The sequence below is a fragment of the Leptonotus elevatus genome, chromosome 8 (genome assembly GCF_054856555.1).
Source record: "Leptonotus elevatus isolate MCC_2025b chromosome 8, RoL_Lele_1.0, whole genome shotgun sequence".
In the NCBI taxonomy this organism is placed as follows: domain Eukaryota; kingdom Metazoa; phylum Chordata; class Actinopteri; order Syngnathiformes; family Syngnathidae; genus Leptonotus; species Leptonotus elevatus.
In genome coordinates, this window is record NC_141246.1 from 10,500,825 (window position 1) to 10,525,802 (window position 24,978).

Consider the following 24,978-nt stretch of genomic DNA (forward strand, 5'->3'; position numbering starts at 1 on the left):
TTTTCCAACCAGGAGGCGGGGCTACAGCGGAGCTACGGCAGTGGCGTGATCTTTGAAATTAGACACAAGGGGGCGGAGGCAATAAGTTGGCATTGGCAACCTATTGCGTGTGCTTTCAAATGAATAAATTAGTAATTACCCAATTTATTGCAAATAACAATGAAAATGGAATAGTATGTTCATCAGTTGATCAAAAGATTAGGACAACTACTTAAAAAAGAAAAAGAAAAGTTGTTTGTCTACGTACACCTGACTGGCTGGCGACCAGTCTGGGATGTATCCTGCCTCTCTCCTCTAGCTCACCAGTCTACGAGCCACAGAATGACAGGTGCTAGGGATGAATATTTTTGAAATGGTTTAGAACTAACTACTGTATAATGTACACCTGGGGTGGGATGTTTCCGATATTTAGGCGGATTCGTTAGAGTCATACTTTTAGGCATTGTTATTCTCATATTGTGCAGGTGGCCAGTTTGTAAACACTCAATGAGGGAGAGATTGTGTAAAAGCAAAATTTCCCTGTACATAATGCATTGAGAACTTTAGGATAATACTGTATTAGAAATATTGTTTAAAAGTGGAGTAGGGACAACTCAAGCCAATTTTAAAAGGGCAATTAGAATCACTACCATTTTTTTTAGAGGGGGGGGGGGCATGACTGCACTCTTTGCATCATAGCTTGGCAAATTACTTGAAGTACATTAGCAATTTATTTTTGCAATGCTTCCTTTGATGAAATGTTGTAAACTACTGTATTTCCTTCTGCAGCTTTTCCTGGAAGTTAAAGAAAAAAGCAGTTATCCTGGAAGTGACTCAATGAAGCCACTCAGACATCTGTTTCGCAATAAGACTTGAGTTGTAGCCAACATTTAATATTGCATGAGCGTAAGTGACGCTGCGGTGGCGAATCCATTTAATTGGTGAGCCGGGGAGTCATGGGCGTACTTTGGCTTGGCGGTGGAAACTAAAGCTATGACAGAGAAGGGGAAGGGACACCCAGCTCATTCCTGGGAACAATTCCTAGAATGGGGAAATACCTGCTGGATGACATATTTCGACACTACCTCAACCACCCACCTCGCCTAAACCTTGCATGTGTGTGTGTGTGTGTGTGTGTGTGTGTGTGTGTGTGTGTGTGTGTGTGTGTGTGTGTGTGTGTGTGTGTATGTATATGTATATGTGTACACTGGAAAGGGATACTGGGAAAGGGAAACAACTAAAGCCAGTATTAGATTTTGTTAGACAAGTCTGTATACTGAATAAATTATTCTGTCACCACTCACAAGCAGATAATAACAGCTGATACCTGGTAGTGAGCTGGAGTAGAGTTTCAGTGGTTCCTAGAAACCAGGAAACCTAAACCCCAATGCTCACCCCATCTACCTCATGTGAGAATAAATTTTTTCCTCCTATAACACAGAGTCCACTGTTGAGGTTGCGGGTCACAACTGCATTCACACATGAATCAATCGTGTGCTTGATGCATTTGTGAACGTTTTAGGTGAGGGGGGGGGGGGGGGGCGTACCTCTTCAATCCGGTTTAATCGGTTCAATTTGTATGATGGCGCATTCTTGTGGTCAAATAGATTCATTGCATCTGTCAGATAGGCATGTAATTAATTTAGAATTCATGATTACTTTATTTAAAAAAAATTTTTTTTTAATGAATATTAATATCTAAATTATAGTAAAAATTTGAGCTGAATAAAAATATAGATATTCATTCTGATCAAATATACATAAAATAGGCACAGACAACTGCAGATTGTTCAGATGTTGGGTTTACTGAAGACTAAAATGTCCGCATGGGTGAATGTAAGTGTGAATAGATTTTGTTAGCTGGGATAGATTCCATCTCACCGACAAACTGCAACCCAGTGTGAACAAGTACTATGGGGTAGATGCCACGGAGGAGGCGGGACTTGCGACTTCGGTGTTTGCGACGTGTGGGCCGCGTCCCGGTGCTTGCGCTTCCGCCCTTGTGCCCATCAGTTGCGCGTTCCCGTCGATGGGTGCAAATGTGTAGTGTGTCTGTCTCAGTTCTCCGAAGCATTTCAAAGAGCTGTGAGAGGCCCCCACCGATGGGCGCGAGCGCGCGGTTGGGGGGCACCGGGGTGGGAGTGTTGGGACGCGGCCTGACCGGAAACAGCGTGTGTGACTTACGGAAGTCGGAAGTCCATGGCATCTACCCCATAGAAAATGGATGGACATCCTTAACTCAGATATCAACAAACACTTTTAAGCTTAATTTATTGTTAGAATGTTGTTTCCAGTGACAATGACACAACACAGCACATACAGAAGTGTTGATGCTTTGGTTGCATGGATTTGACTACCTATCATATTGATAAAAGTACAGTAAAGTACAAAACAAATCGTACATATACAGAATATCCAACACCATCCGGCCATGAGGCGTTCGCAAGCAGAGAGGAGCCACCGTCCCTCTGGTCCTTTGTCTTGAAAAAAAAAAAGTACACAAAAAAAAGTTCTGCCAAACTAAAGTCACCACATACAGAAAACATGAGGAAGCAATCAAAGATACAGTAAATAATGGCTGGATCGAGACCTCAGTGTGCTCTAGTAATTTTGAAGTGCTACAAGCCGTGCAAGCAGCAGCATCCAGGCTGTTTTGATGCAAACATACACAAACGTGAAGTGCGACCTCTATTAACCGTTATCGGTCACTTCGCGTTATTCAAAAAGGGTTTCAGGTTCAACATCCAACCCAAACACACCAGTGTACACAAACGTCGCTTTCTGAAAGTCTGACTGTTTGACACAGGTTCAATCGTGTCCGCAGGGTGAGTATACATTCAGTATATTGTTCCATCTTAGGCCTTATTGATGCTCAGAAACTTTTTTTTCTTAGCATTTCATGGCACGTTACATTTCCTTCTAATTACTTATATTTAATGTGTAACGTCTAAAGCGCTTTGTCACTCTTGTAAAAGTGATTGTTAACCTCAATCAGAACGGGGTTTTTTTATGCAAAGAAAAAAAAAATAGGAATAGGCCGACCCCAAAAGTACAAACATTCAACCACATAAAAGTAGTACACACCATTTTGAACACTTATGGTTAGAAGTGAGCAGACTTTGTGTGAAAAGAAAACAAACTGTAGTTTCACAATAAGTCTAGTCTCACTAATTGGCAAGTTGAAAGATATTAGAGGGGAAAAGCGGAAGAGTTTGACTCCTCACTGTCTTCGTAAATCTCGTTATAGTTATTGAAGTGGCCATGTGATAAATTGATCCTCATACAGAAAAATGTTATAAACATGAACTTTTCTCGTGTTGTGATTTAACAACTATAAATATTGAGCAAAGATCATAATGTAAACATTTTTTAATACTTAAAAGGGGAAGTCAACCCCCCAAAAATATGTACAATATGTCCTGTGTAGTCCAAACACAGTAGCCTACAGTATTCTGATTACTATTGTAATTGTGGAAAGCAGCAAAACCCACTTGTTTTTATCCATCTCAGGGGGCGGCCATTTTGAGATTTGCTGTCGACTGGAAATGACATCACGGTTATTCAACGGTCAATTAGGGCTCACCTCTTTTCTGAAACTGAGCTGTGATTAGTTACTAGCTGAGCCCTGAGCAACCGTAATGTCATTTGCAGTCGACAGCAAGTACAAAATGGCCGCCCCTTGAGATTTTGTTGCTTAACTCATATTCCACAAAGACAAAATGAATGAGGGTGTTTAGGTAAGTGGGGGAAAACAACATACTATTCAATTGTAAATAAATTATTTGGTTTGATTTCCCCTTCAGGCTACTCACAGTTTGAAAAAAACAAAAAAAAACTTTTAATTGCAATTGTTACATTACAAGCAAGACTAAACAAAGTTTTTTGAAATGCCCAATGGAAATGTGAATAAGAGTATGGTTTTGTGCAAATTGCACAAAACAAAGATTTTGCTTATTTATAAGTACTTCATGCCTACGCAATCACCTAAATGCAAAACTAATTTTAGTGTCAACCGCTTTAGTCGAACGAGCAAGACTTGTCTCAATAACGAGCACAAAAAACAAAAACAAAAAGGCGAAATCGTGTCTCTACACTCAAGCAAAATTCAATAAAAGTCCCCTAACACATTTTTGAACTATATTCTAAACTAAAGTCACAAAATTAGGCTACTTTGTATGTCAAAATGTGCTTGTGAGTTTTGCCACAAAGGCTGACGACCACTACAGGGTATGCGGCTGGTGTAATAGGTTCCAGCACACTCGCAAGCCTCGTGAGGGATGAAGAAAAGTGGATGGATGCAGATAGGAGAAGCACATTCTTTTGTTGTTAGCATTGTTTTTAGCATTAGCATACCTCGTCCACCAATTACAGAAATGCCTTTTCCCTCTTGATTTGTTTTGACAGCGACAGATGTCTATTGGGCAACCAAAATCTATTTGGATTAGAAAGGCATAGCTTATTTTTAATTTTTTTATTACAATTACATTTAGTGCAATTAATTCATTCATTACAAAGCTTCCAATTAGATTTTTGTTTACTGATGAACTGAAAATGAGTGAGCGGGCGGAACATCCCTTCATACCACACCTCTCGCTTACATTCGAACATCACAGTGCCGACCGATCACGATTCTTCATCAGTGGCACTGAGGGAGTGCTCCTGCGGAATATACACACACAGGTTTGTTTTACTATCTTTGTGGGGCCATCTCATGGACATAATGCATTTCCCTAAACCTAACCATCAAAAGTGATTGCCTACCCCTATTCCTCACCCTAACCTTCAATCATAACCAAATTCAAACCTAAACTCTAAAACCAAGTCTTGACCCTCAAAAAGAGGTCTAAATTTGTGGGGCCCCGCAAAATGCCCCCACATGGACGGGTGGGCCCCACAGCTATGTGAAATCCCGAAATGTTGGCCCCACTGTGTAACAAAAACAAGACATGCGCACGCACGCACACACACAAAATTAGAACTCAATTAGAACTTTTTCTTGTCATTCATTTCAAATTGACAAAAATTACAGTGAGCGAGTCTTTTTCTAAGTAATAATAAGCAAACACTGGATCTGTGGCAGTAGACATTCTTCGCAGAGGATAAGGAATAGATGCCTGCGAACGCACGCACGCATACATACATACTGAATTACCTCTTCTTGTTCTTCGTCAGAGTCATCGTCACTAACTACAGGTTTGGCTCTAGTGCGTCCCGATCGTCTGCTTCGTCCTTTTCCTCGATCGCCACCTCGCTCCTTCTTGCCCAGTCGGATCTTGACCTTGACGGAACGGGCTGAGACCGCAAACACACACACACACACACACACACACACAAATGAGGTCTAAATAAGAAGCATAGAGCCATTGGAATGCGGAGAAGATTGAGAGTAGATGTACGTACATTCCGACTCGGATCCGTCATCCTGCTCGTCCTCTTCTTCCTCGCTGTCCTCTCCCTCGCTTTCCTCCTCCTTCTCGATCTTCTGCCTCAGACTGGTGAAGACCGACTGCAACACGATGGAGTCTTCGTATATCTGCTCGCATCACATGGCAGGAAACTTCATCATCATCATCATCATCATCATCATCATCATCATCATCATCATCATCATCATCATCATCATCATCATCATCATCATTTCTAAAGAAGAGGTCTTGCAAACTGGCCCTCACCAGGGATCCCTCCAGGTTGAAGGTTTGCGCGTTCTGGAAAAGCAGCATGATGTCTCTCTCCAGGTCGCCAAGACTGCGGTAGCGGTGACCTCGAATCCTCTCCTAGTGTCGGTGACACATATTTTAAAATAAGTTAACTTTGGGGAAAAAAACTGCACTGTCTGCGACTTGACCTTGATCTTCCTGAAGTCCACTGGCTTGCGGATCAGCTCGTAATATTCAGGCAGCTCTTTGCGAGATGGCAACTGGATGAAGACCTCGCTCAGCTGACGTCCACTCGTACTACAGGAAGTGACATCATCAAGATGAGACAAGGAAGGTCTGACTCATGAATGTGACTTTAGATTAATAAGATATAATGGGATAGCTAACCAGAGTTGGCAAATCCAGGTCCAGAAAGTAAAATCCCTGCTACAGTTTGGCTTTCGCCCCTGATGCTAGCTAGCTCCCTAGGAGGTAAACAAGCACCATGGGAGCTAGCTAGCTAGCACCTGAAAGTGAAAACCATGCCACAGTTTAGCTTTAAACCCTGATGCTAGCTAGCTTCCTAGCGGGTAAACGAGCACCATGGGAGCTAGCTAACTAGCACCTGAAAGTAAAAACCCTGCCACAGTTTGGCTACATAGCTAGCTAGCACCCGAAAGTAAAAACCCTGCCACAGTTTAGCTTCAAACCCAGGTAAACGAGCACCTAGGCCTAAAACCAAACTGTGGTAGAGGTTTTACTTTAAGGTGCTAGCTAACTAGCTCCCTAGCTAGCTCCCATGGTGCTCGTTTACCTGCTTGGGAGCTAGCTAGCTAGCTAGCTAGCTAGCATCAGAGGCTAAAGCCACACTATGGCAGGGATTTTACTTTCTGGACCTGGATTTGCCACCTCTGTAGCTACTGAAGTGCATTAATTTAATTATAACTGTTTGATTTATAATATTACTATTTAGAAGTGGACATAACTGCTTTAATTTACTCAGTATGTCAGTATGTGTGAGAATCCAAGCTGATGTGGGGGGGGGTTGAAGCGAATGTGTTAATTAGATTCCTTTGTATTTTACAACCGGTTGAGAGGAGAGGGGGGTTTAGTGACATCTCTTCTTGCTCTGAAAACAACGTAAATCTTTATCTTGTGACTGAGGGGGAGCATTTTGGCGATGTGTATTGATGTATCATGTGACTGTCTGAGAAGGAGAGGAACGGCTGAGGATTGGCGGAAGAAGACGGGGAGGGGTTTGTAGAGTCACGGAAGGATACTAGTGACTTGAACAGGGTGAAGGCCGTCACAGATGAGGGAGAACATGGCGGCGTTTGGCCGACCTTATGTGTCCATAAGCTTATGAAAATAAATCCTAGTTTCACCGATCTCATTGTCTGATTTTGATAATCAACATTATGAACACGGGAAAACAAAGAACGATTTTCCAACACTACCCAACATTGACTTTAGTGTCTGAGCTGTAAAATCTAAAATTGAATCTCATGAGAATGTGCAGGTGTCCAGTGATTACGTTTGGAACAAACAAAGTCCGTTTTTCTACCTGTCTTTATATCTGATGACGGCCTCAATGATCTTCTTCATCTTCTTGGTGAGGGCAGGAGGATTGAGGGATATCTTCTCAACAGGTGGTCTCCCCCTTTTTCGTTGCCTCTTTGCATCTTCGTCTTTGTCTCCTCGTCCTCTTCCTCCCGAGGAGCACGAGGGCACGGGGAGGTCCGGGTCCCGATCCCGCTTCCTCTTGCGAGTCGTCTTCTTGTGCCGCACCTCCTCCTCCACCTCCTCCAGGGTGCCCTCCTCGATGGCCTGCTCGTGAGGGAAAACCGAGAGTCAGTCGACCCTCCGCCTTGCCGTCCTCCCTGCTTTCTCCCCGCCCCTTTTCCTCCAATTACCTTGAGCCACTGCTTCTCGGTCAGCGAATCGCTGTAGTCCACCTCCTTCCGCTGGCGAGAGCCTCGTCCGAACATTTTCTCCTCCTCCTCCTCGCAGGTGAGCCGCTCCACCTCGGCGTCGTCCTTCATGATCCACGTAGGCAGCTCGTCCTCCTCCATCAGACGAGGCTTGCGCCGCGGGTTGCGGGCCTCTTCGCGCCGGCGGTCTAGGTCCATTCGCTGCCAGAGAACAAAACAACAACAACATTTTACGACCTCAGTCAAAATGCTTTCCCTCTGTTGCGCCGTGACTTACATTTCTCTTAAGGTTCTTCTTGCTCAGGATTTAATGCAGTAGAGGGGAAAACACTTGTGCTGAAGGGCTACATTTGATTTTTTTTAAAATAAACAGATGAGCCCAACTACTATCAGAAGTTTCATTTTACATGAAATGGTCTTTATTTTCAATAGTTTAACGTCTTCATTTCACAGTGTGTCTTGGCTGCGCAGCTTCCAGTTGTTTGTGTATGTGTGTGTGTGTTTTTGTCCAATCAGATTTCAGCGTCAATGTGTCGCCATGCAAATATTATTTGCCCAACGTCTTCAGAATCCCGAGTGCTGGCGTCAATCTCACACACACAACCCCCCCCCCACACACACACACACACTGTTAAAATCATTGTTTCTTTTTTTTTTTTTTTTTTTTTTTTTTTTTCTTTTTTTTTTTGTTCTTTCTTTAAGAGCTCAGTATTGTTCATTCGGAAATGTCATCATCATTGCTCTTTTTTTTTTTTTTTTTTTTTTTTTTAAATATATATATATATATATATACACATATATACATACATATATACATATATACATACATACATACATACTTTTTTTTTTTTTTTTTTTTGTGTGTGTGGGTGAGTATGTGTGTGTGCGTGCGTGCGTGCGTGTGTTTGTTAGCTCACCAGAAAACCTATTAGAAAAAAAAATCTTATACCGTTCACCTAAATCGAACACCAGGAGACCCGAGGGGACCGAAGAAAACCAAGGAAGGTGAAATCCAGCACCGACCAGACACCCCCCACCAGAACTCCTCCCCAGCCCAAGAAACATCCAGACCCCAACAAATCCAAAAAACATAAAGTCAGGGAGGCCTCAAGAGACCAACGGAGAGACCGAGAAAAGGAAGGAAGGACAGACGAAGCCGCGTGAGATCCGAGACACCAGCCTCCACCGATTCAATAACCTGAGGAGGAAACAGATTGTGTCTGAGTTTCGGTAGATGCTGGTGTGGTGGATCTGGCATGCATGAAAATCTCCACCAAAGAGGGGAGCCGTCGACCCCCGCCGGAACAGAGCAAGCGCAACACCTCAGGGCCCCCCAGGCCGCGGCAGCGCCAAAGGACGACCCCCGGGCCCCACCAGGGCCACCGGCCGGAGAGCAAACCCAGGAGCAGGAGCGCCCCCCGCCCCAACACGGCCCGCGCCCCCGGCCCAACGCAGCAGGACGGGGCACTGCAGGCCCACCAGGCACCCCACCGGCCCCCAACCCCCGCCCCCCCACCACCCCCCGCCCCCCATCCACCCCCCGCCACCCACCCCAACCCAGCCCCAGCCGCCCCCATGCCCCCAATCCCCCAGACACCCCCCACCCCCAGCACCCCCCCACCCCGCAACCCCCACCACCGCCCCCCCCCCAACAAAGCCGCCCCCCCCCCCCCCCCGACCCCACCCCGACCAACCGGCAGCCCCCCAACCCCCGACCCCCAGCCCCCGGGGACCACCCGCACCCAGGCACCGGCGCCGAAGAGGGGCCGGACAGCGGAGCGGAGAGGGCAGCCGCGCCCACCCCACCCCCCGCCGTGTGGAAGGACGGAACACCGGGGGCAGAAGGGGGAGATGGGGGCACCGGAGGGCGGCCGACACCCCCGAACCCCAGGCCCAGCGGGGGAAGGCCCCGGTCGTCACCCCAGCGTTCTTTGTGAAAATTAACCCCTGTTACTGAGTCCGCCAGCTCGCGGACTGGCGAACTCTACCCCTAAACCGTGAATGTGACCCCACCCAGTGTATATACAAGTGTGTGTGTGTGGTGCATTAAAATTAGGAGCAGGTGAACCGGAGCCGATGGAAATGATATTCCCACGCTCCGATCCACCCGCCACCCAAGCATGTTGGGTTATGTATTATAAGTACTGCACTGGTGGTATTGGTACTTGGTATTGGTATCAGTGATTACTCAAGAGTTGAATGTTCGTTCTTGTATCGGTCTGAAAAAAAAGTGGTATCGAACATTCCTAGTTCTTGATTATTGGGATATTTTTGACAAAAAGTGTGTCACGGACATGTTATTAATACACATAGGAACCGTTTAAACTATGTTAATTTGAGTCTTTTATTTTACCACTTTTTAAAGGGAAAGTCAACCCCAATTTTTTTTTTTACAATACGTTTAGCTGGCCCCCTAGCCTAAACATGACATTATGTTTGTGGAATATGCATTAAGCAGCAAAATCCACCCATTTTTTTTTTTAAATATCAGAGGGCAGCCATTTTGTTTCTTGCTGTCGATTGAAAATGACATCCCTGTTGCTCAGGACTCAGGTAACGACCAATCATGGCTCTGCTTCATAAAACAGGCGAGTCACCATTGGTTGTTAGCCCTGCGCAACTGTGATGTCATTTTCAGATGACAGCAAATGTCAAAATGGCCGCCCAGATGGATAAAAACTGGTGGATTTCCATAAACACAATATTAATCAGAATACTGTGTTTAGGTTAGTGGGACTGCGTAGAACATATTGTAAGGAAAATGTTGGGGTTGACTTCGCCTTTAAAAAGCAAGTATTGTCATCCAAGGGATTGTCCATGTATGCTTCTACATAAGATTGTGTTAACTTGTGCAACTGAACGGGGAGCGGGTTATCTTGGCGACTTGGGTTCTAATGAAACTCTTGTTAAGAGAACTATCAGAATATTTTGTGGAACAAATTGATTTAGTTTTGTTGTAAAAAATATTTGAAAAAAATATATATAAAAAAATAAAAAACAATTATACTGCTCATTGACCATTATCTTGCTTCATGTTTCTTTGTTGTTTCCTTTCCTAGAGGGAATACAGCTGTTGTTTGTCCTAAGACTGACCATGAACTGATCAAACTCCTCCTCGCTCCTGGCGATCATCTGGTTGACCGTCTCGTCGTCCGGAACCTCATCATCCTCCTGAATACAGCAGACGCACATTGGCGAGCACAGCATAAGCAAGGAAACCCTTTTCCAAACCCCCCCCCCCTCCAAACTGCTGTGTTGCTGGTGCACGCACACACATTTATCCGTAGACACACGTCTTGTCCCCAGACCTCGTCTTGCTCCTCGTGCTCCAGGATGGCCTGCAGGAAGGCCCTGCGCTCGTGGCTGGACGACTTCTGGTCGAACATGCCGGCCTGGATCACCTTTTGGTCTACGTTTAGTTTGTACTTGGCGGCGGCCAAAATCTTCTCCTCCACGCTGTTGATTGTGCACAGGCGCAGCACGCGCACCTCGTTTAGTTGGCCTATGCGGTGAGCTCTGTCCTGGGCCTGCAGGTCCTGGGGATGAAACAAAACTAAATGGTTTATTCCAAATTCACCAAAATGGAAATAAAAAAAATATTTAAAAAAGGAGAGAATCGAGCAAAACCTGGTGCGGGTTCCAGTCCGAGTCAAAGATGATGACGGTGTCAGCAGACTGCAGGTTGAGGCCGAGGCCTCCAGCTCGAGTGCTCAAGAGGAAGATGAAATATTCGCACTCAGCGTCGTTGAAGGTCTTCAGTAACATTCCTCTGTCTTCAGCCTTTGTGGTGCCTGGCAGGATGACACATAAGCAACATCTTGTACTGTCGATGATAGACTGGTTGATAATAAAGAAAAATCCATGGCGACTCAAAATATTTTTGGGTGCTATTTTATATGTTACATGATGTAAAAACGACCCCACATTAAATTCCATTACATTCCGATGAATTCTCAGAGAATGTGTTTTACCGTCCAGACGCAGATACTTGAAGCTGCGGTATGCAAAGTAGTCCTCCATGATGGTCATGAGTGAGGTCATCTGACAGAAGAGCAGCACTTTATGGTTTGTCGCTCGCAGTTTGGGGAGGATCCGATCCAACACTTCAAATTTCCCCGAAGCTCGATACAAGTCGAGGCTGACAAAAAAAAGGATGAGATTAGATTATTTTGAATGAATGTGTTTTTATGGGCGCCACAATTAGCACTTACCCCTGGACTACTCCTCCAGAGAAACCTAAATGTTCTGAGAAAGATTCCTGTAAAAATAGTCAAAGTTAAAAATGAAAATCCCTTAGGAGGACCTGACCCAGGATGTGTTTTTCCATGACTTGTCTTTCTAAAATCCTTATCAGTGTGGTCCTAGCATTCTTTTGCAATGTAACTCATTAGTTACATTCATAGATTAATATTTATTTGAAAAAACGTAGTAACGTTTTTTTCATTCAGAAATTCTAAGTACATTTTATGAGGAGAGTTTTGAGTAAATTTTACCAGTATACATATATTTAAAAAAAAAAAATAGTTAAGCGTTGAGGAACATGACCTTCAACTTGGGAGACCTGAGCCATGCCACTCTTGCTGTGTGCAACTATACGGCATTGCTGGTGTGTCCAAAACGAGAGCAAAAAAATCTCGTGGAAGAATCCTACCTGACACCATCAATATACTAACACACAGCAGGAGCGGCATGGCTCAGGTGCTAGAGTGTCTGTCTCCCAACCTGAAGGTTTGTGGGTTCTTTCCTCAACCCTGGAGTAGCTTTTCTTTCTTTTTTTTAAATACCAGTAAATAAATTGGTGAAATGTACTAAAAACTCTCCTTGTAAAATTGACTTTGAGTGAAAAAACCTTTTCAAGTATATATTACTGAATGCATTCAACGTTACCTCAATCTGCTGGAACATGTACGGATGGTTACAGATCTTCCTCAGCTGCATGATGGTGTTCATCAACGTCTTGGTTCCTCCTTTGCCCTGATCAGACGCACCAGAAAGCAACATTACAATACTTTCTCCACACCCCCCCCCCCCACCGTACAGTTGACAGTATGGAAACAAAGCCTCTCGCTTTTATGAGCCCCTCAAACCTACCTTCTTGTCTTTCTCAGAGCCATCGGTCAGCAGGACGCCCTTGGCCTGCATGTGTCTGTAGAGCACTCGCTGGAGAGACGACATGTCACATTTGATCACGTACTCCACCTACAGGGATGCCACAATGAGGAAGAATGGGATGGAAGCAAGCCTAATTAACAATCATCCAATCGATTAGAAACCGCCACCAATCAGATTCAAAACTTAAAAGGAATTACACGAGTACATTATATGGGTCTATTTGCTGTGTATTGCAAAAAGACAGAGAGAGGTCAGTCCTGCCTTCTCTGGAAGCTGTGCCTCCACTTCCTTCTTCAACCTGCGCAGCAAGAAGGGGCGGAGCACTTTGTGAAGACGACGGATGATCAAAATGGTTTCCTCTTCATTGAGATCCACCTGCAGGGCGGGACGGGCACATTGAACGGACAGCAAATAAACCCTCAAAGAGTTATTATATTTTTCAACCTGACCATGAAGAAAATGTCAAAGCTTATTTTTACATCAGCTAAATCTGCTATTTCTACACCGAGGTAGTACAAAAATAATCCCGAATGTAGTTCCATCCACTCACCTTCTCCCCGGTCATCGCAAAAGGGGCATTAAACCACTGCTCGAAGGTGCTGCAGCTCTTGAAGATGGTGGGCAAGAGGAAGTTGAGCAGCGCCCACAGCTCGGGGAGCTTGTTTTGCAGCGGCGTGCCCGTCAGCAGCACCCGCCTGGGTGCCAGGTAGTGCGTGTTCAGCACCTGGGTCAGCTTACAGTGGTGGTTCTTCATGCGGTGGCCCTCGTCCACGATCATGTACTTCCAGCGGATCTGTGGGAGGTTCGACGTGAAAAAAAGAGCATGTCAGGATTTCAGAATCCAACATCCACTTGTTAACAGATTTCAGATGAAGCCCACATGTCCATTCTTGCAAAGCTGATGCGAGGCTGACAAGAGGAGCAGCCTAAAAGCTAAAAAAAAAAAAATCATATGTATATAGTGTGCACTGTTTTTGGTAGTGAAGCCCACCTTAGCCAGGATTTGTTTGTCCTTGATGATGTATTCGTAGGTGGTGAGGAGAACATTAAACTTGCCACTACGCAACTGAGGGACAAAAGCTCTTCTGGCAGCTGGAGAACCCTAAAATCAGGAATAACACAACAAATGTACACAAAGGAAGTGTGAAGTAGCACTAAATACTACACTAGATTATATGCAGACAAGTAAAATGTTGAGAATAGATAGTAGGAAAACCTTATTATTAAAATAGACCAAAGGGTTATATTTCTATTTTTCATGTCTCATGATTGCATCATTAAATTCACTAGGAGCTTTTTTTTGTTTCCATTTGTTAAGCTTCACATTGCTTTTGTTTTTTAAATACAATGTCAAAATCATCCAGTTTAAACTTTTTTTGGGGGGGGGGGTCTTAATCCAGTACAGTATTTTTTTCTTCAAGCAAATGACATGTTTCCTTAAAACACATCTTAGTCGTGTTTAACTTTGGGGTACAAACATTTGCATTTAATCTTTAGCTGTGTGTTTTTAAAATTCTAATGAAATATAGTTTTTATTTAACTTTTATGCAATATTGTTTTAATTGAGGTTTTTTTTAAACAAAATTAATGTTCATATATTTAGGCTAAGTGTTAATATTCAAATTGTGCATCATGTTGCAGAGGCTTACAATGACAAATTGCTAATGAACACTTATGCCTACTTTGCATCTTTATTTCAATGTTACTACACTCTAAAAAACTGTTGGGTCAAATGTAACCTAAATTGTGATAATTATGAATCGACCAACCCACAGTTTTGAGTTATTTAACCCCCAAAAATGTGTCATATTAAATTCATAACCCACAAAGCAACCCCCTGTTTTGGGGGTTGCTTTGTGAGTTATTCATTCGACCCAACTTTATGGTTAATTGAATAACTCAATTGAATGGACCAACCCAACTTTTTCAGATATTTAACCCAAAAAGTTAAATGAAAATTAAATGAATAACCCAAAAAAGAAGCCAATGTGTGGGTTGTTTTGTGGGTTATTCATTTGACCCAACTTTTTGGGTTAACTGAATTGCATCAAAATTGAACCGGCCTGACTTTTTGGGTTAAATAGCTCAAAAATTTGGGTCGGTTCATTTTTTTGAGTTATTTCTTCATTTACCCAACATTTTGCCTAAATCGAATAACCCAAAAACTTGAGTCTCGTCCCTTTTTGACCCAATTTGTGTTATATTTGACCTAACTGTTTTTTGAGTGTAGTATTAAGTATTATTTGAGGCGGTACTTTATGTAAAAGGTTTGAGACTGCTGCATTATAAAGTTACCAAATGTGGTCCCCTTGCTAGAAAAAGTGATAACAGTGAGTAATCTTGCCTTATAGGACACTTTAACAACTGTGGGTCCCCACTTGTCAAACTCGTACACCCAGTTTGAAAGAGTCCTGATGGTCAGAAAGAATGTTCAATTCCAAAACGACTTCCGGTTTACTTCAAATCTCATAAATGACAAAAAAAAAAGATGAGCTTACGAGAGGGGCACGATGATGAGGTAGGGTCCGTTGAGCCGCTTGTGCTCCATGAGGTACGTGATCAGCGCGATGGTCTGGATGGTTTTGCCCAGTCCCATTTCATCAGCCAGGATGCCGTTCAGGTTGTTATTGTACAGCGACACCAACCACTCCAGACCTTTAACCTGACAGCCAACCGCAAATATTGTTCATTGTATATACAGTACACAACACACTAGAAAAACAGTTGGGTCAAAAATGGACTGATTCTCTATTTGTGTCAATTTTACCTAACTTTCTTTCTTTTTACCTTTCTTGTTGTTTTGTACCAAAAAAAAGGCGGGTCTTTTGTATCAAATAAACCATAAAGTTGGGTCAGATCCTCTACTTTGGTTACCTTCACACAATTTTGGGTTAAAAAAAAGAAAAGGGTCAATTTGTATAAAACAACCCAGAAAGTTGGGTCAGATTGTTTACTTGGATCAATTTGACCCCATTTTGGGTCCATAATTGGGCCATTTTGTATAAAACAACCCAGAAAATCTCAGAATCCTCACTTTATAGTCAGAATTCTCACTTTAAATTGAGAATTGTCACAATTAAAATCAGAATTCTGAAATTAAAGTGAGAATTCTGACTTTAATCTCAGAATTGTCACTTTAAAGTCAGAATTCTGTGATTAAAGTGAGCATTCTAATTTTAATCTCAGAATTCTCATTAAAGTCGAGAACAATAGTAGCACTAACTGAGATTAAAGTGAGAATTCTGAGTCAGAATTCTGAGATTAAAGTGAGAATTCTGAGATTAAAGTGAGAATTCTGAGAATAAAGTGAGAATCCTGCTTAACTTTTTTTTTCTTTTCTTCACTGGCCCTAATCCTCTTCCTTACAAATTGACCCAAAAAGTGGATCGGTCCATTTTTGATCCATAATTGGGTTACTTTTGACCCAATTGTTTTTAGAGTGCAAGCTGGCAAATGACACAAATTTATATCACACAGCAAAATCTTTAATTTCATCACCCAATGAGAATCGATAAGATAATCCATTAAGAATCAAATCAATAAGAACTCTGTCATCGGAATCCCATCCCAACACACAACCCATGATTGTACACTTTTGTTTAGACACATCATTTTTTATTTACCTGATACTGTTTAAGTTGTCCGTTTATCAATAAAGTGGACTGCTTTTCCACCTTTTCTGTAACGGCATGAGCCACAGCATAGTAAGACTGAAGTCCTCGTGCAAACGCTGCTCCACTGTACTCGTCATCCACATCCTGTTTGGCGTTCCTAGGGAAGGGAAATGCTTATTGATGCTTATTGATAACGGGTGAATAACATGGGAAGACTTATCTCGAATTTCAGAGTGAGTAAGAAAATGAACGATTCCAGCGTTATGGTAAGTAGCAGGGCTATTCGTCGGTTTACTCACTCGATAATGTGTCGCACGTACACCTCTGACACGTCCTCGCTGTCAGGGTCATTTATCTTCTTCTTGACATCTGTTGGTGCAGATGAAGGGTGATGCTCCTCCTCTTCCTCCTGACACACAGAAGGTACAGTCAAATAAAATAAAAAATGACATTTTTTCCCCCCCAGTAAATAAATGAAAACACCAACTTCTTCCTCCTCTTCATCCTCGCTGTCTTCACTGTCAGAGCGCGGGGCCACCTCATAACTAAAAAAAACAAAACAAAAGTAATGAAGAACATGTGGACTGTATTTCACAATATATCTTAAAAATATATTTTTTAGTATATGCCATATCATACTCAAGCAAGTCTTTAAAAAAAAAAAAAAATCTTCATCTCACCCAGGGTTCATCTCCAGCCACGTCTCCAGCTGCCCCGCCTTAGGAGCGTCCACCCCGGTCAAGATGTTGCCGCTGTCCACGTGGATGACCTTCACAGGAAGGTCACTCATCTGACTGGTTTCATCCAGAGGCTGCAGAGTAAGGTGAGATCAGGATTTGTAGTCTAAATAGAAGCCACTGACACAAAAAAAAGAAGGCCGTTTAACGTTTTGTCATATTTCTGCTTGCTCACCTCTCCATCAGGCCCCAAAGCTGGAGTCTGTCCCTCTGGGCTCTCCAACTGAACAGGCAAATCAGCGTTAGTTTGCAATGATGACAAGTTGCAAAATAAGGCAACTTTTTCCCTCCACCTGCATACCTTCTTCTTCTTCTTTTTCTTCTTCTTCTTCTTCTCCTTGAGGGCCTGCGCAGCCTTATGCGCGCGCACCAGTTCGGTGAGGTTGGCCACGTATTCGTCCGTCTGCTGCAGAAGGTAGGCCAAACGCTTGTCCTTCTTTTGGTCGATCAGTTTACGGTAGCCCTCCTCGTCTTCAGCCTGAGCGGATAATATCATGCAAGGGGTAGTAGTCTGCTGGGAGGCGCGCGCGTCCATGACAGAGTATGTGGTGGCCGCACGTTACCATGAGTCTCCTCATTCGCTCTTTCTCAATGCGCTCGTTTTCTTTTTTCTGCTCCCGTTCGGTGTTGGCGTGATAGGTAGCCACAGCTTTGGTTAGCTTCTGGATTTTGCCCGTTATGGAACGATGATACTCCTTGAAGTCTTTGGCATGTTGAAGGATGCTGTTGAGATACTCCTGCAATGACATGGCAAGCGATATGGTGGGACGCAAGAGAAATAACAGATACAAAAGGCAAGGACGAGAGAATGTTGAGTTGTGCTTGAAACTTAATGATACAAAAGTGCTATGAATCGTCACCAGAATTCACCTGCACATCTCTACTCATGTCAACTTCAACCTCTGAAAATATCAACAATTGTATGTTGGATTTTCGTCTTGCAACATTCAAGCATTATGTACTTAGCTCACTGGACAATTCATTAGGTAAACCTGCACAAGCTGTATTAACAACAGAGGAACACAAGTAAAATCTGTGGGGAAATCATCCCTCTTTAACGCCATTTTATGCCTCTTAATTTCTCCATTTATATTTATATATTTTATCTAATACATGCGTTTGCCCAAAACTGGATAGAAATAGTAAACAGAAGCAGACCTTCGGCAGATGAATGAGAGGATTCAGAAGTGAGGTAGAATTAGCAACTTTTCTGCTATATGTCGCCTCTTTTTGATTAATTATAGTAATAATATAATGTTAATTGAGTGTACATTCCAAGAAATTGAACATCAAACTGATCACATTTACTATTATAGTAATGAATGAGTAACACTGTAATATGAATAAGTCATCCATGCAACCAACGTAGCACATCCGTGGCTAACGCTAACAGAGTTAATGCTAGGCTGCTAGCTTACTGTAGTTAGTGTTGCTAGGCTTCTCTTTTGTTGAAACTTGTCAACATGCTCTGTGATTATTCATCACAAATATACACTTTCGTCATCACACTTCTTTCTGAAGGGCCGTGTTTGAGAAGTGCATTTATAAAAATGATCACATTTGTTGTCGTAACGTTATGAATGTATTCTTAGTATATTACTTTTACATGTGTATTACACATTTCCCCATCAAAACTCAGACTTTATACTCCTCACAATATTATAATTTTCTCCCAGAATACAACTGTATTTTTTTCATATTAAGACTTTTTTTCCTCAACTTTATTCGTATGTTATGTTTTTCTTGCAAAGTTATGACTATTTTATTATTATTATTATTATTATTAGTCATTTTGTGTGGCTCTGTATTAGCTTAATGTAGCTATATGCTTAATATTAAGGTTGTATTTAAAAAAATTTGTAAAGGCATAATTTGTTTATACAGCCTCTATGTTTTATTATTGTACAGTACATCTAATATTGAATCCTATTAGACATTGGCGGTGTTCCTAATAATTTAGCCAGCAATTGTTGCCTACCTGATGTTTCTGCCTGCGCTTGCGCTCTTGCTCGATCTTCTGCTGTTTCTCCAGCTTCTCTGTGATGCGAGCCTCCCTCAGACTTTGGCGTTTGCTGCGTTTGTAGGCCTTGGCATCCAGGGCCGTTTCTAGAGCCGTGTCACGACGCATGCACACCACCACCTCTTGTCGCAGCTGGATGCAAACGCCGAACGTAAAAAAAAAAAAAAGTCTCATTGCTCAATTCCCAAAATGCTGTTGCGCTCACCTGTCTCTGGAAGTTAAGCAATCGTAGCGCTTTGAGTTCTATAGTAGCTTTGGTACGTAAATCTCCAGCCAGAGAGCCCGGCAAGTTCTCCAGCTCGGCGATACGATGTGTGATGCGAGCCTGCAACCTGCAGCGCACAATCGAGTTATGGTGACTGTTCAGGAACCCGTTCCATAACTCGATCCTGGTACCTGTACTCCCTCTCCTGCAGGATCTCCACGGGGTCCAGGCCGCATGGCTTCTGGATGGGGGTGATGCGGCTCTGCTTGCTGTGGTAAGGCATCATGGGAGGAGGCTGCGCCGGCTGCCCGGGGGACTGCGTCTGCGGAGGCATGACGGGGGAGGCCGCGGGGGGCACCGAGGGGGGAGCGGGAGAGGGTCGTCCCGTGGGCTGAGGCGGGATCAGCTTTTGAGAGGCGTTGGACGGCGCTGCTGCATTCACCATCGGGCCTGAAGAACGTACAGTACGTGAGGGAATGAAGATGGGGATGCTAATAGTTCATTATCATCCTAAACATTTGATTTGAGTTTGTGGTGTATATATAGTAACACTCCTAAGATACACTGCAAATTAGCGATAGGCCGATTATCGTCCGGGCCGATTATCAGTGCCGATATTTGGCATTTTGACTAATATTCACAAAATGTTGCAAAAGGCTGCAAAAGGCTGCAAAAACATTATTATTACTATTAATTAATTTATTTATTTAACAGTTTTCTTTGCAAAATGTATACTATATTTATATATACTATACAACTATATGTTTAAAATTAAATGTTCTTTTTATTTTTACCTTAGTTTTTTTTATTTGTGATATTTTTGATAAATATCGGTTATTGGCCTACTTAAAATACGAATCATCGGTATTGGCATATATTGGTCTATCACTACTATAAATAAAAATTCATATTAAATTAATTATAAAAAAAAAAAATTCTTAAAGCTCTGGCCAGTTCTGCTGATTCATTTCCCTCCCACGCGTCTGCTGAAATTTAAATGGATTAATGAGGGGAGCCACTTCGATTGGCCGGGAGTCGGCTGCGTTCCCTCCCACAAGGGCGCACATCAAAAGCGCAAATGCTAGTCAAGCGTTAGACTTGCACATAAAAATTGGGCCCTATTTGGGCAAATACATACAAATGTAACACAATAGACACCACAAACCTTCAGGCCAGGACTTTGGAGGTCCATTGTGGTTTTGTCCTTGCATTCCTACTGCTGTACCCGATGGACCTGGTGGAGGCATATTGGGGCCCATTATTCCTAGAGGGGAAAAATATTATTGTTGTGTTAAATCAATATTTTTATGTGCAGTAATAAACATCTGCAGCTTCAAGAAATTCTGCACTCTAAAAAAAAGTCAAGAATAGCCCACTACTTGGGTCAATTTAACCCAACTTGTTGTTTTGATCACCCCACCTCAAACCCGAAATAAATAAATAATAATAATGATAATAATAATAAAGAAAAGTGGGGGGTTGTTTAAAACAACCCAAAAAAGTGGGTCATTTGTACAAAATAACCCCAAAATTTTGGGTCATTTTGCTGAAAACAACCCATTAAAAAAATTGGGTTAATTTGTTTAAAACACCGCCCAAAACATGGATAGTTTAGTGCAAAACAACCTAAAAATAATTGGGTCATTTTGTTTAAAACAACCCAAAAAATCGTGTTGCTTTGTACAAAATGCAGAAAGTTGGATAAAATTGACCCAAATGGTGGATCAGCCCCCCACCCCCCAATTTTTTTTGTTATTTTTGACCCAAGTGTTTTTTAGAGTGTGGAAGAGGTTAACAAAGACAACATACAGTCCTCACCGTGAGCTCGACTGTAGCCTGAACTCATTGGTCCCGGCGGCCCAGCTCCCGGCGTCAAGCTCGTCATGGGCTGCTGCATGCCAGGCATGGGCCTTTTCCCTTGGACGGCCATCTGGAGGTGGTCCGGCAGAGGCTGACCCCGGGCCAGCATCTTGTAGGCCATGATCTGAGCTCTGAGTTGGTGCAGCTGGCTCTGATTAAAAGGAGTGGGGCCCCCGGGTCCAGACAGGCCACCGGATTCAAGGCCTGACACCAGGGTGGGGACGGTGGAGCTCAGGCTAGGTCCTGGGCTGGGTCCTGGACCTGAACTGCCGAGTGGTCCCGGGCGTGTGCCGGGGCCCAGAGAGTGCTGGTCGCCACCGGGGCCTTCTAAAGGTGTGGAGGCGGAGCCGGGGCCAATTGAAGAAGAAGATGAGGAGGAGGATGGAAGTAGAGGTCCAGATGGAGGACCGTTGGAAGGGACCGGACTAGAATGGTCAGAACCACCTAATGGAGAGTGATAACCTGGAAGACATCAGGGAGACAGGAAAACAGATTTACTCTAAAGGGGCCATAATACGGACAATTGACTTAGTTTCTTATTAAAGTTGAGTTATTAAGAAGTGAATGAAATTCTTGGTGTGCCGTTGGTCAAGATCAAGTGACATCACACATCACGCTCCCAAGACTCGCTGTTGTTACTTGCACAATGTTGGAGAGCGTTACTTAACAGTGGGATGTTTGATTTGCCAACCTTGTGAGTGTTGGTCCAAGGGACTGGGTGGGGGACCCATACCAGTGTGCCCGCCCGGCCTCACTGTCAGTCCTTTCATTTGACTGAAGCGACTCTCCTCACTCATGCTCTTGTCATGCATGCCCTCCATGGGCTGAAAAGACAACGGGACAAACTTTGAAAACATGTACAATGCACCACTGTTGTGGCCAGTGTTACCTCTGCCAGGGATGTGTAAAATATTTCTCTACCGCCCTTACTTTATGCATAGGGTGCATGCTGTCCTGGCTGTAGCCAGACGGGCCCGGCTGAGAGAGTCCAGAGGAAGGAGGACCGGGACTGGGTCCCATCATACTGTGAGCGGAGCCAGGGGAAGGACCCGGGCTGGGCCCCAGCATTGCCCCAGGCGAGGGGCCGGGGCCGGGGGACGGACCCGGGCGGGGGTTGCCTCCCATGGGAGGATCTGGGGTGGACATTGCGGTGGCTTCCTGCAGCAGGGATCTGGAAGGAAAGTCATGCTATGAATGTAAACCTAAAAAAAAAAAAAATACATTTGAAATGAGCAGGGCTTCCTGACTTAGCTTTTAGTCACCATATTTTACAGAAGAAACATAATCTCTCTTCATCTCTTCAATCATCTCTTAAACATCTTAAAACATGTTTAAAAGATGTTCTTCTTTTCCTATGACAGTCATACTGCCAGGTTGCTACACATAAGTAAATTGTACCTGCTGCCATCTAGTGGAAGAAGATTGAATTATTCTGCCTGTCACTGTACATTGTTGGCTGGCATAGACAGATGAACAAAAACAAATTATTAATAGTAAATAAATAGGTTATTTTCAGACTAATTAAAGGGTGATTTTGCTTTTTTTGTCATCATCTTTTGTTGTATTTATTAACTCATTCACTGCCATTGATGATTATAGACGTCAAATATTCATTTGAACTATTTCTATTAGTTTAACATTTTCTTACCCTTTTGTTAACAAGAGTATGAAAACCTACAATTTTTTAATTGTACTTTTAGAACAGATATAAAATGTGTTATTAATTGTGAGTTAACTCATGAAGTCATGCAATTAATTAAGATTAAAAAATTTAATCGCCTGACGCTCCTAATTTTTAATAATCTGTTCTTTTTTTAATCACATCAGGCGATTAAAAATTTGAATTGTAATTAATTGCATGACTTCAATAGTTAACTCCCGATTAATCATAAATATTATATCTGTTCTATCTATTTTTTTCTTTCTAGGTTTTCATACTCTTGTTAACAAAAGAGGATTTTGTTTTTAAACTAATAGAAATAGTTCAAATGAATTTTTGACGTCAATAGCCGTTAATGGCAGTGAATGAGTTAAAATTGTGATTATAACCTGACAGTAGTATCTATCTGTGGAAAATCTGTCATCTCTGTCTTCATCTGTACCTCTAATTAAGTACGTCTCAATTCATTTACTATATTTTTTTACACCCCTGCAGAGGAGCTTATAGTACTTGCACACTAATGAACAATGAGAGCGCCACTGCCACCTATTGTAGTGGATGTGCAATTACATTTTCAGGACGGCAAAAAATAATCATGTTCCCTGAAGTCGCACGCACCACACCCCCATCGCATCGCATTTGATCTGTCATGCCAAGTCTAAAAACTAAAACTCAGAGGAACTATTATAAAAGCTCAGTAACACAACACAACACAAAAATGATAATCATCAACAAGAGTGGGCAAAGTTCAAGCTCAAAGGCTACATTTATTTTTTTGGTCAACAGACAGATGGGCTAATTAAGTCATAGATTAGGTATACACATTTTAATGAACACACAAATAAAATCTAATTTAATGCAAACAATATATAACAGGACACTTTCAATGTAAATGTCCGGTGGGCCAGATTAAATATACTTTTTCCCTAAGGGAACCTGATCAATATTAGCCATAATGCATTAATCGTAACAGTGACAACTGAAATGGCCATGTCATATGGGAAAAAAAGCATGATGCTGTAATGAATGACAGGTCCACAGTTTACGCTCTGTCCAAACGCCTATAAATGAGCTGCTGCGCCAAATCATCCCTGGTGCGCATTTAGTAGTTGCGGCTGCACCGACCACCCACACTTGCACTTGAACTGACTAACATCAAGCACACGCTGTAGTGTGGATCAATCCACACACGTACCCTGTAAGGCCGCGTTGGATATGAAACAAAAAAAGATGGGGGCAATGGCGGACTGTGCAAACACGACTCATCTACCTGCACGAACACAACTGGCAAGGCGTGATGGATTTCAGCGTGGAATTTGGGGAGGATGACATTTGATTTGACTCATCAACGTGACACGCAGCAAACGAATCCACTCACCGTGTTCGCAGTCGAGCGATGATGATTTTTGTTTCACCAACGTAGCTCGAGCGCTCCCCCCCCTCCCGCCCCCCGCCACAGAACCACTCCACTTCCACCGCCTCCCCCCTGCTCCGGTACCGCCGCCGGAGCTCCTATGACCGAATGTCTAGTCACCGCTGCAAGAAAGTGCGCATGCGTGGATAGTCGGCGTCTTTGGATAGCACGCACAATGAATAGTGTACAGGTGGACCTCGGTACCGACATACGACGTTACAAACGACACACATGGTCTAGTTTAGCAGCGGTGGAACACGTCGTCACGCGACACTAGAACTCGATGTCTTGTTTGAGTCGTTTAGTCCGAAATTCATGTGCCCCCAACACGGTTTTCTGAATAAAAATGCGTGGAATATAACGCAGACGAAAATTTAAGTTTTATCCATCATTTTGCCCTGTACTGCCACCTGCTGTCGATTGAAATTGACGTCACAGTGTAGTGCTCAGTTTGCGAAGGTCACGTGCCCAAACCCGAAAACAGGTGAGCTGGGAGCTTGTGACGTGTAACGTAATATAGCCTACATGAGGTTATTCGGAGGCATAATGTGACGTAGCACTCAGAGAGAATAGTTAAAAAAAAACAATGCTCAATTTATAATTATTGTGCTTTCAGTGAATTGTAGTCTGTACTTAAGGCTCTTTTTTAAATTATTATTGTGGTTGTTGTTTAACTATGTGCAAACTAAAACTGAGCATTGTTTTCTTCTTAAAAGGCATTTTTCTAATTAGGATCGTGGTCAATGTTGTGGCCATTTAGTGTGTACAGTATACAGTCAAAAAAGTAGTAAAATATAATTTAAAAAATGT

General features: G+C 42.9%; 1 protein-coding gene across 5 annotated transcripts; it reads right to left on the minus strand.

Moving 5' to 3' along the window:
- Positions 1-2,233: 2,233 nt before the first annotated feature.
- On the minus strand, positions 2,234-24,579 carry smarca4b (SWI/SNF related BAF chromatin remodeling complex subunit ATPase 4b). Of its 5 annotated transcripts, none has more exons than XM_086083458.1 (34): positions 24,133-24,577; positions 22,025-22,296; positions 21,786-21,918; positions 21,053-21,556; positions 20,400-20,498; positions 19,426-19,684; positions 19,235-19,361; positions 18,988-19,161; positions 17,573-17,746; positions 17,311-17,487; positions 17,185-17,232; positions 16,953-17,083; positions 16,760-16,817; positions 16,572-16,681; positions 16,282-16,429; positions 15,157-15,320; positions 15,003-15,069; positions 13,650-13,760; positions 13,209-13,451; positions 12,920-13,033; positions 12,638-12,745; positions 12,434-12,520; positions 11,758-11,804; positions 11,518-11,684; positions 11,174-11,337; positions 10,822-11,082; positions 10,640-10,717; positions 7,529-7,747; positions 7,180-7,445; positions 5,825-5,933; positions 5,652-5,753; positions 5,380-5,512; positions 5,132-5,271; positions 2,234-4,638 (listed from the first exon to the last, which is right to left on the minus strand). In XM_086083458.1, exons 2-34 carry the CDS (start codon positions 22,238-22,240, stop codon positions 4,603-4,605), a joined length of 4,974 nt encoding a protein of 1,657 aa, XP_085939584.1. In that variant the 5' UTR covers positions 22,241-22,296; positions 24,133-24,577; the 3' UTR covers positions 2,234-4,602. The 5 variants fall into 5 exon arrangements, with proteins under 5 accessions (XP_085939584.1, XP_085939585.1, XP_085939582.1 ...); XM_086083459.1 differs by having other exon boundaries at positions 7,180-7,442; positions 24,133-24,574; XM_086083456.1 differs by having other exon boundaries at positions 17,185-17,487; positions 22,025-22,265; positions 24,133-24,579.
- Between the last annotated feature and the right edge of the window lie 399 nt (positions 24,580-24,978).

What these genes read in the sequence shown, in the direction of transcription:
- smarca4b (XM_086083456.1), bottom strand. Translation starts at nt 22,240, where the DNA reads ATGTCCACCCCAGATCCTCCCATGGGAGGCAACCCCCGCCCGGGTCCG. An exon ending in GCATGCACCCTATGCATAAA is followed by an intron (nt 21,919 to 22,024) that starts GTAAGGGCGGTA and finishes TTGTCTTTTCAG; the next exon opens with CCCATGGAGGGCATGCATGA. An exon ending in CTGCAGGAGAGGGAGTACAG is followed by an intron (nt 19,362 to 19,425) that starts GTACCAGGATCG and finishes TGTGCGCTGCAG; the next exon opens with GTTGCAGGCTCGCATCACAC.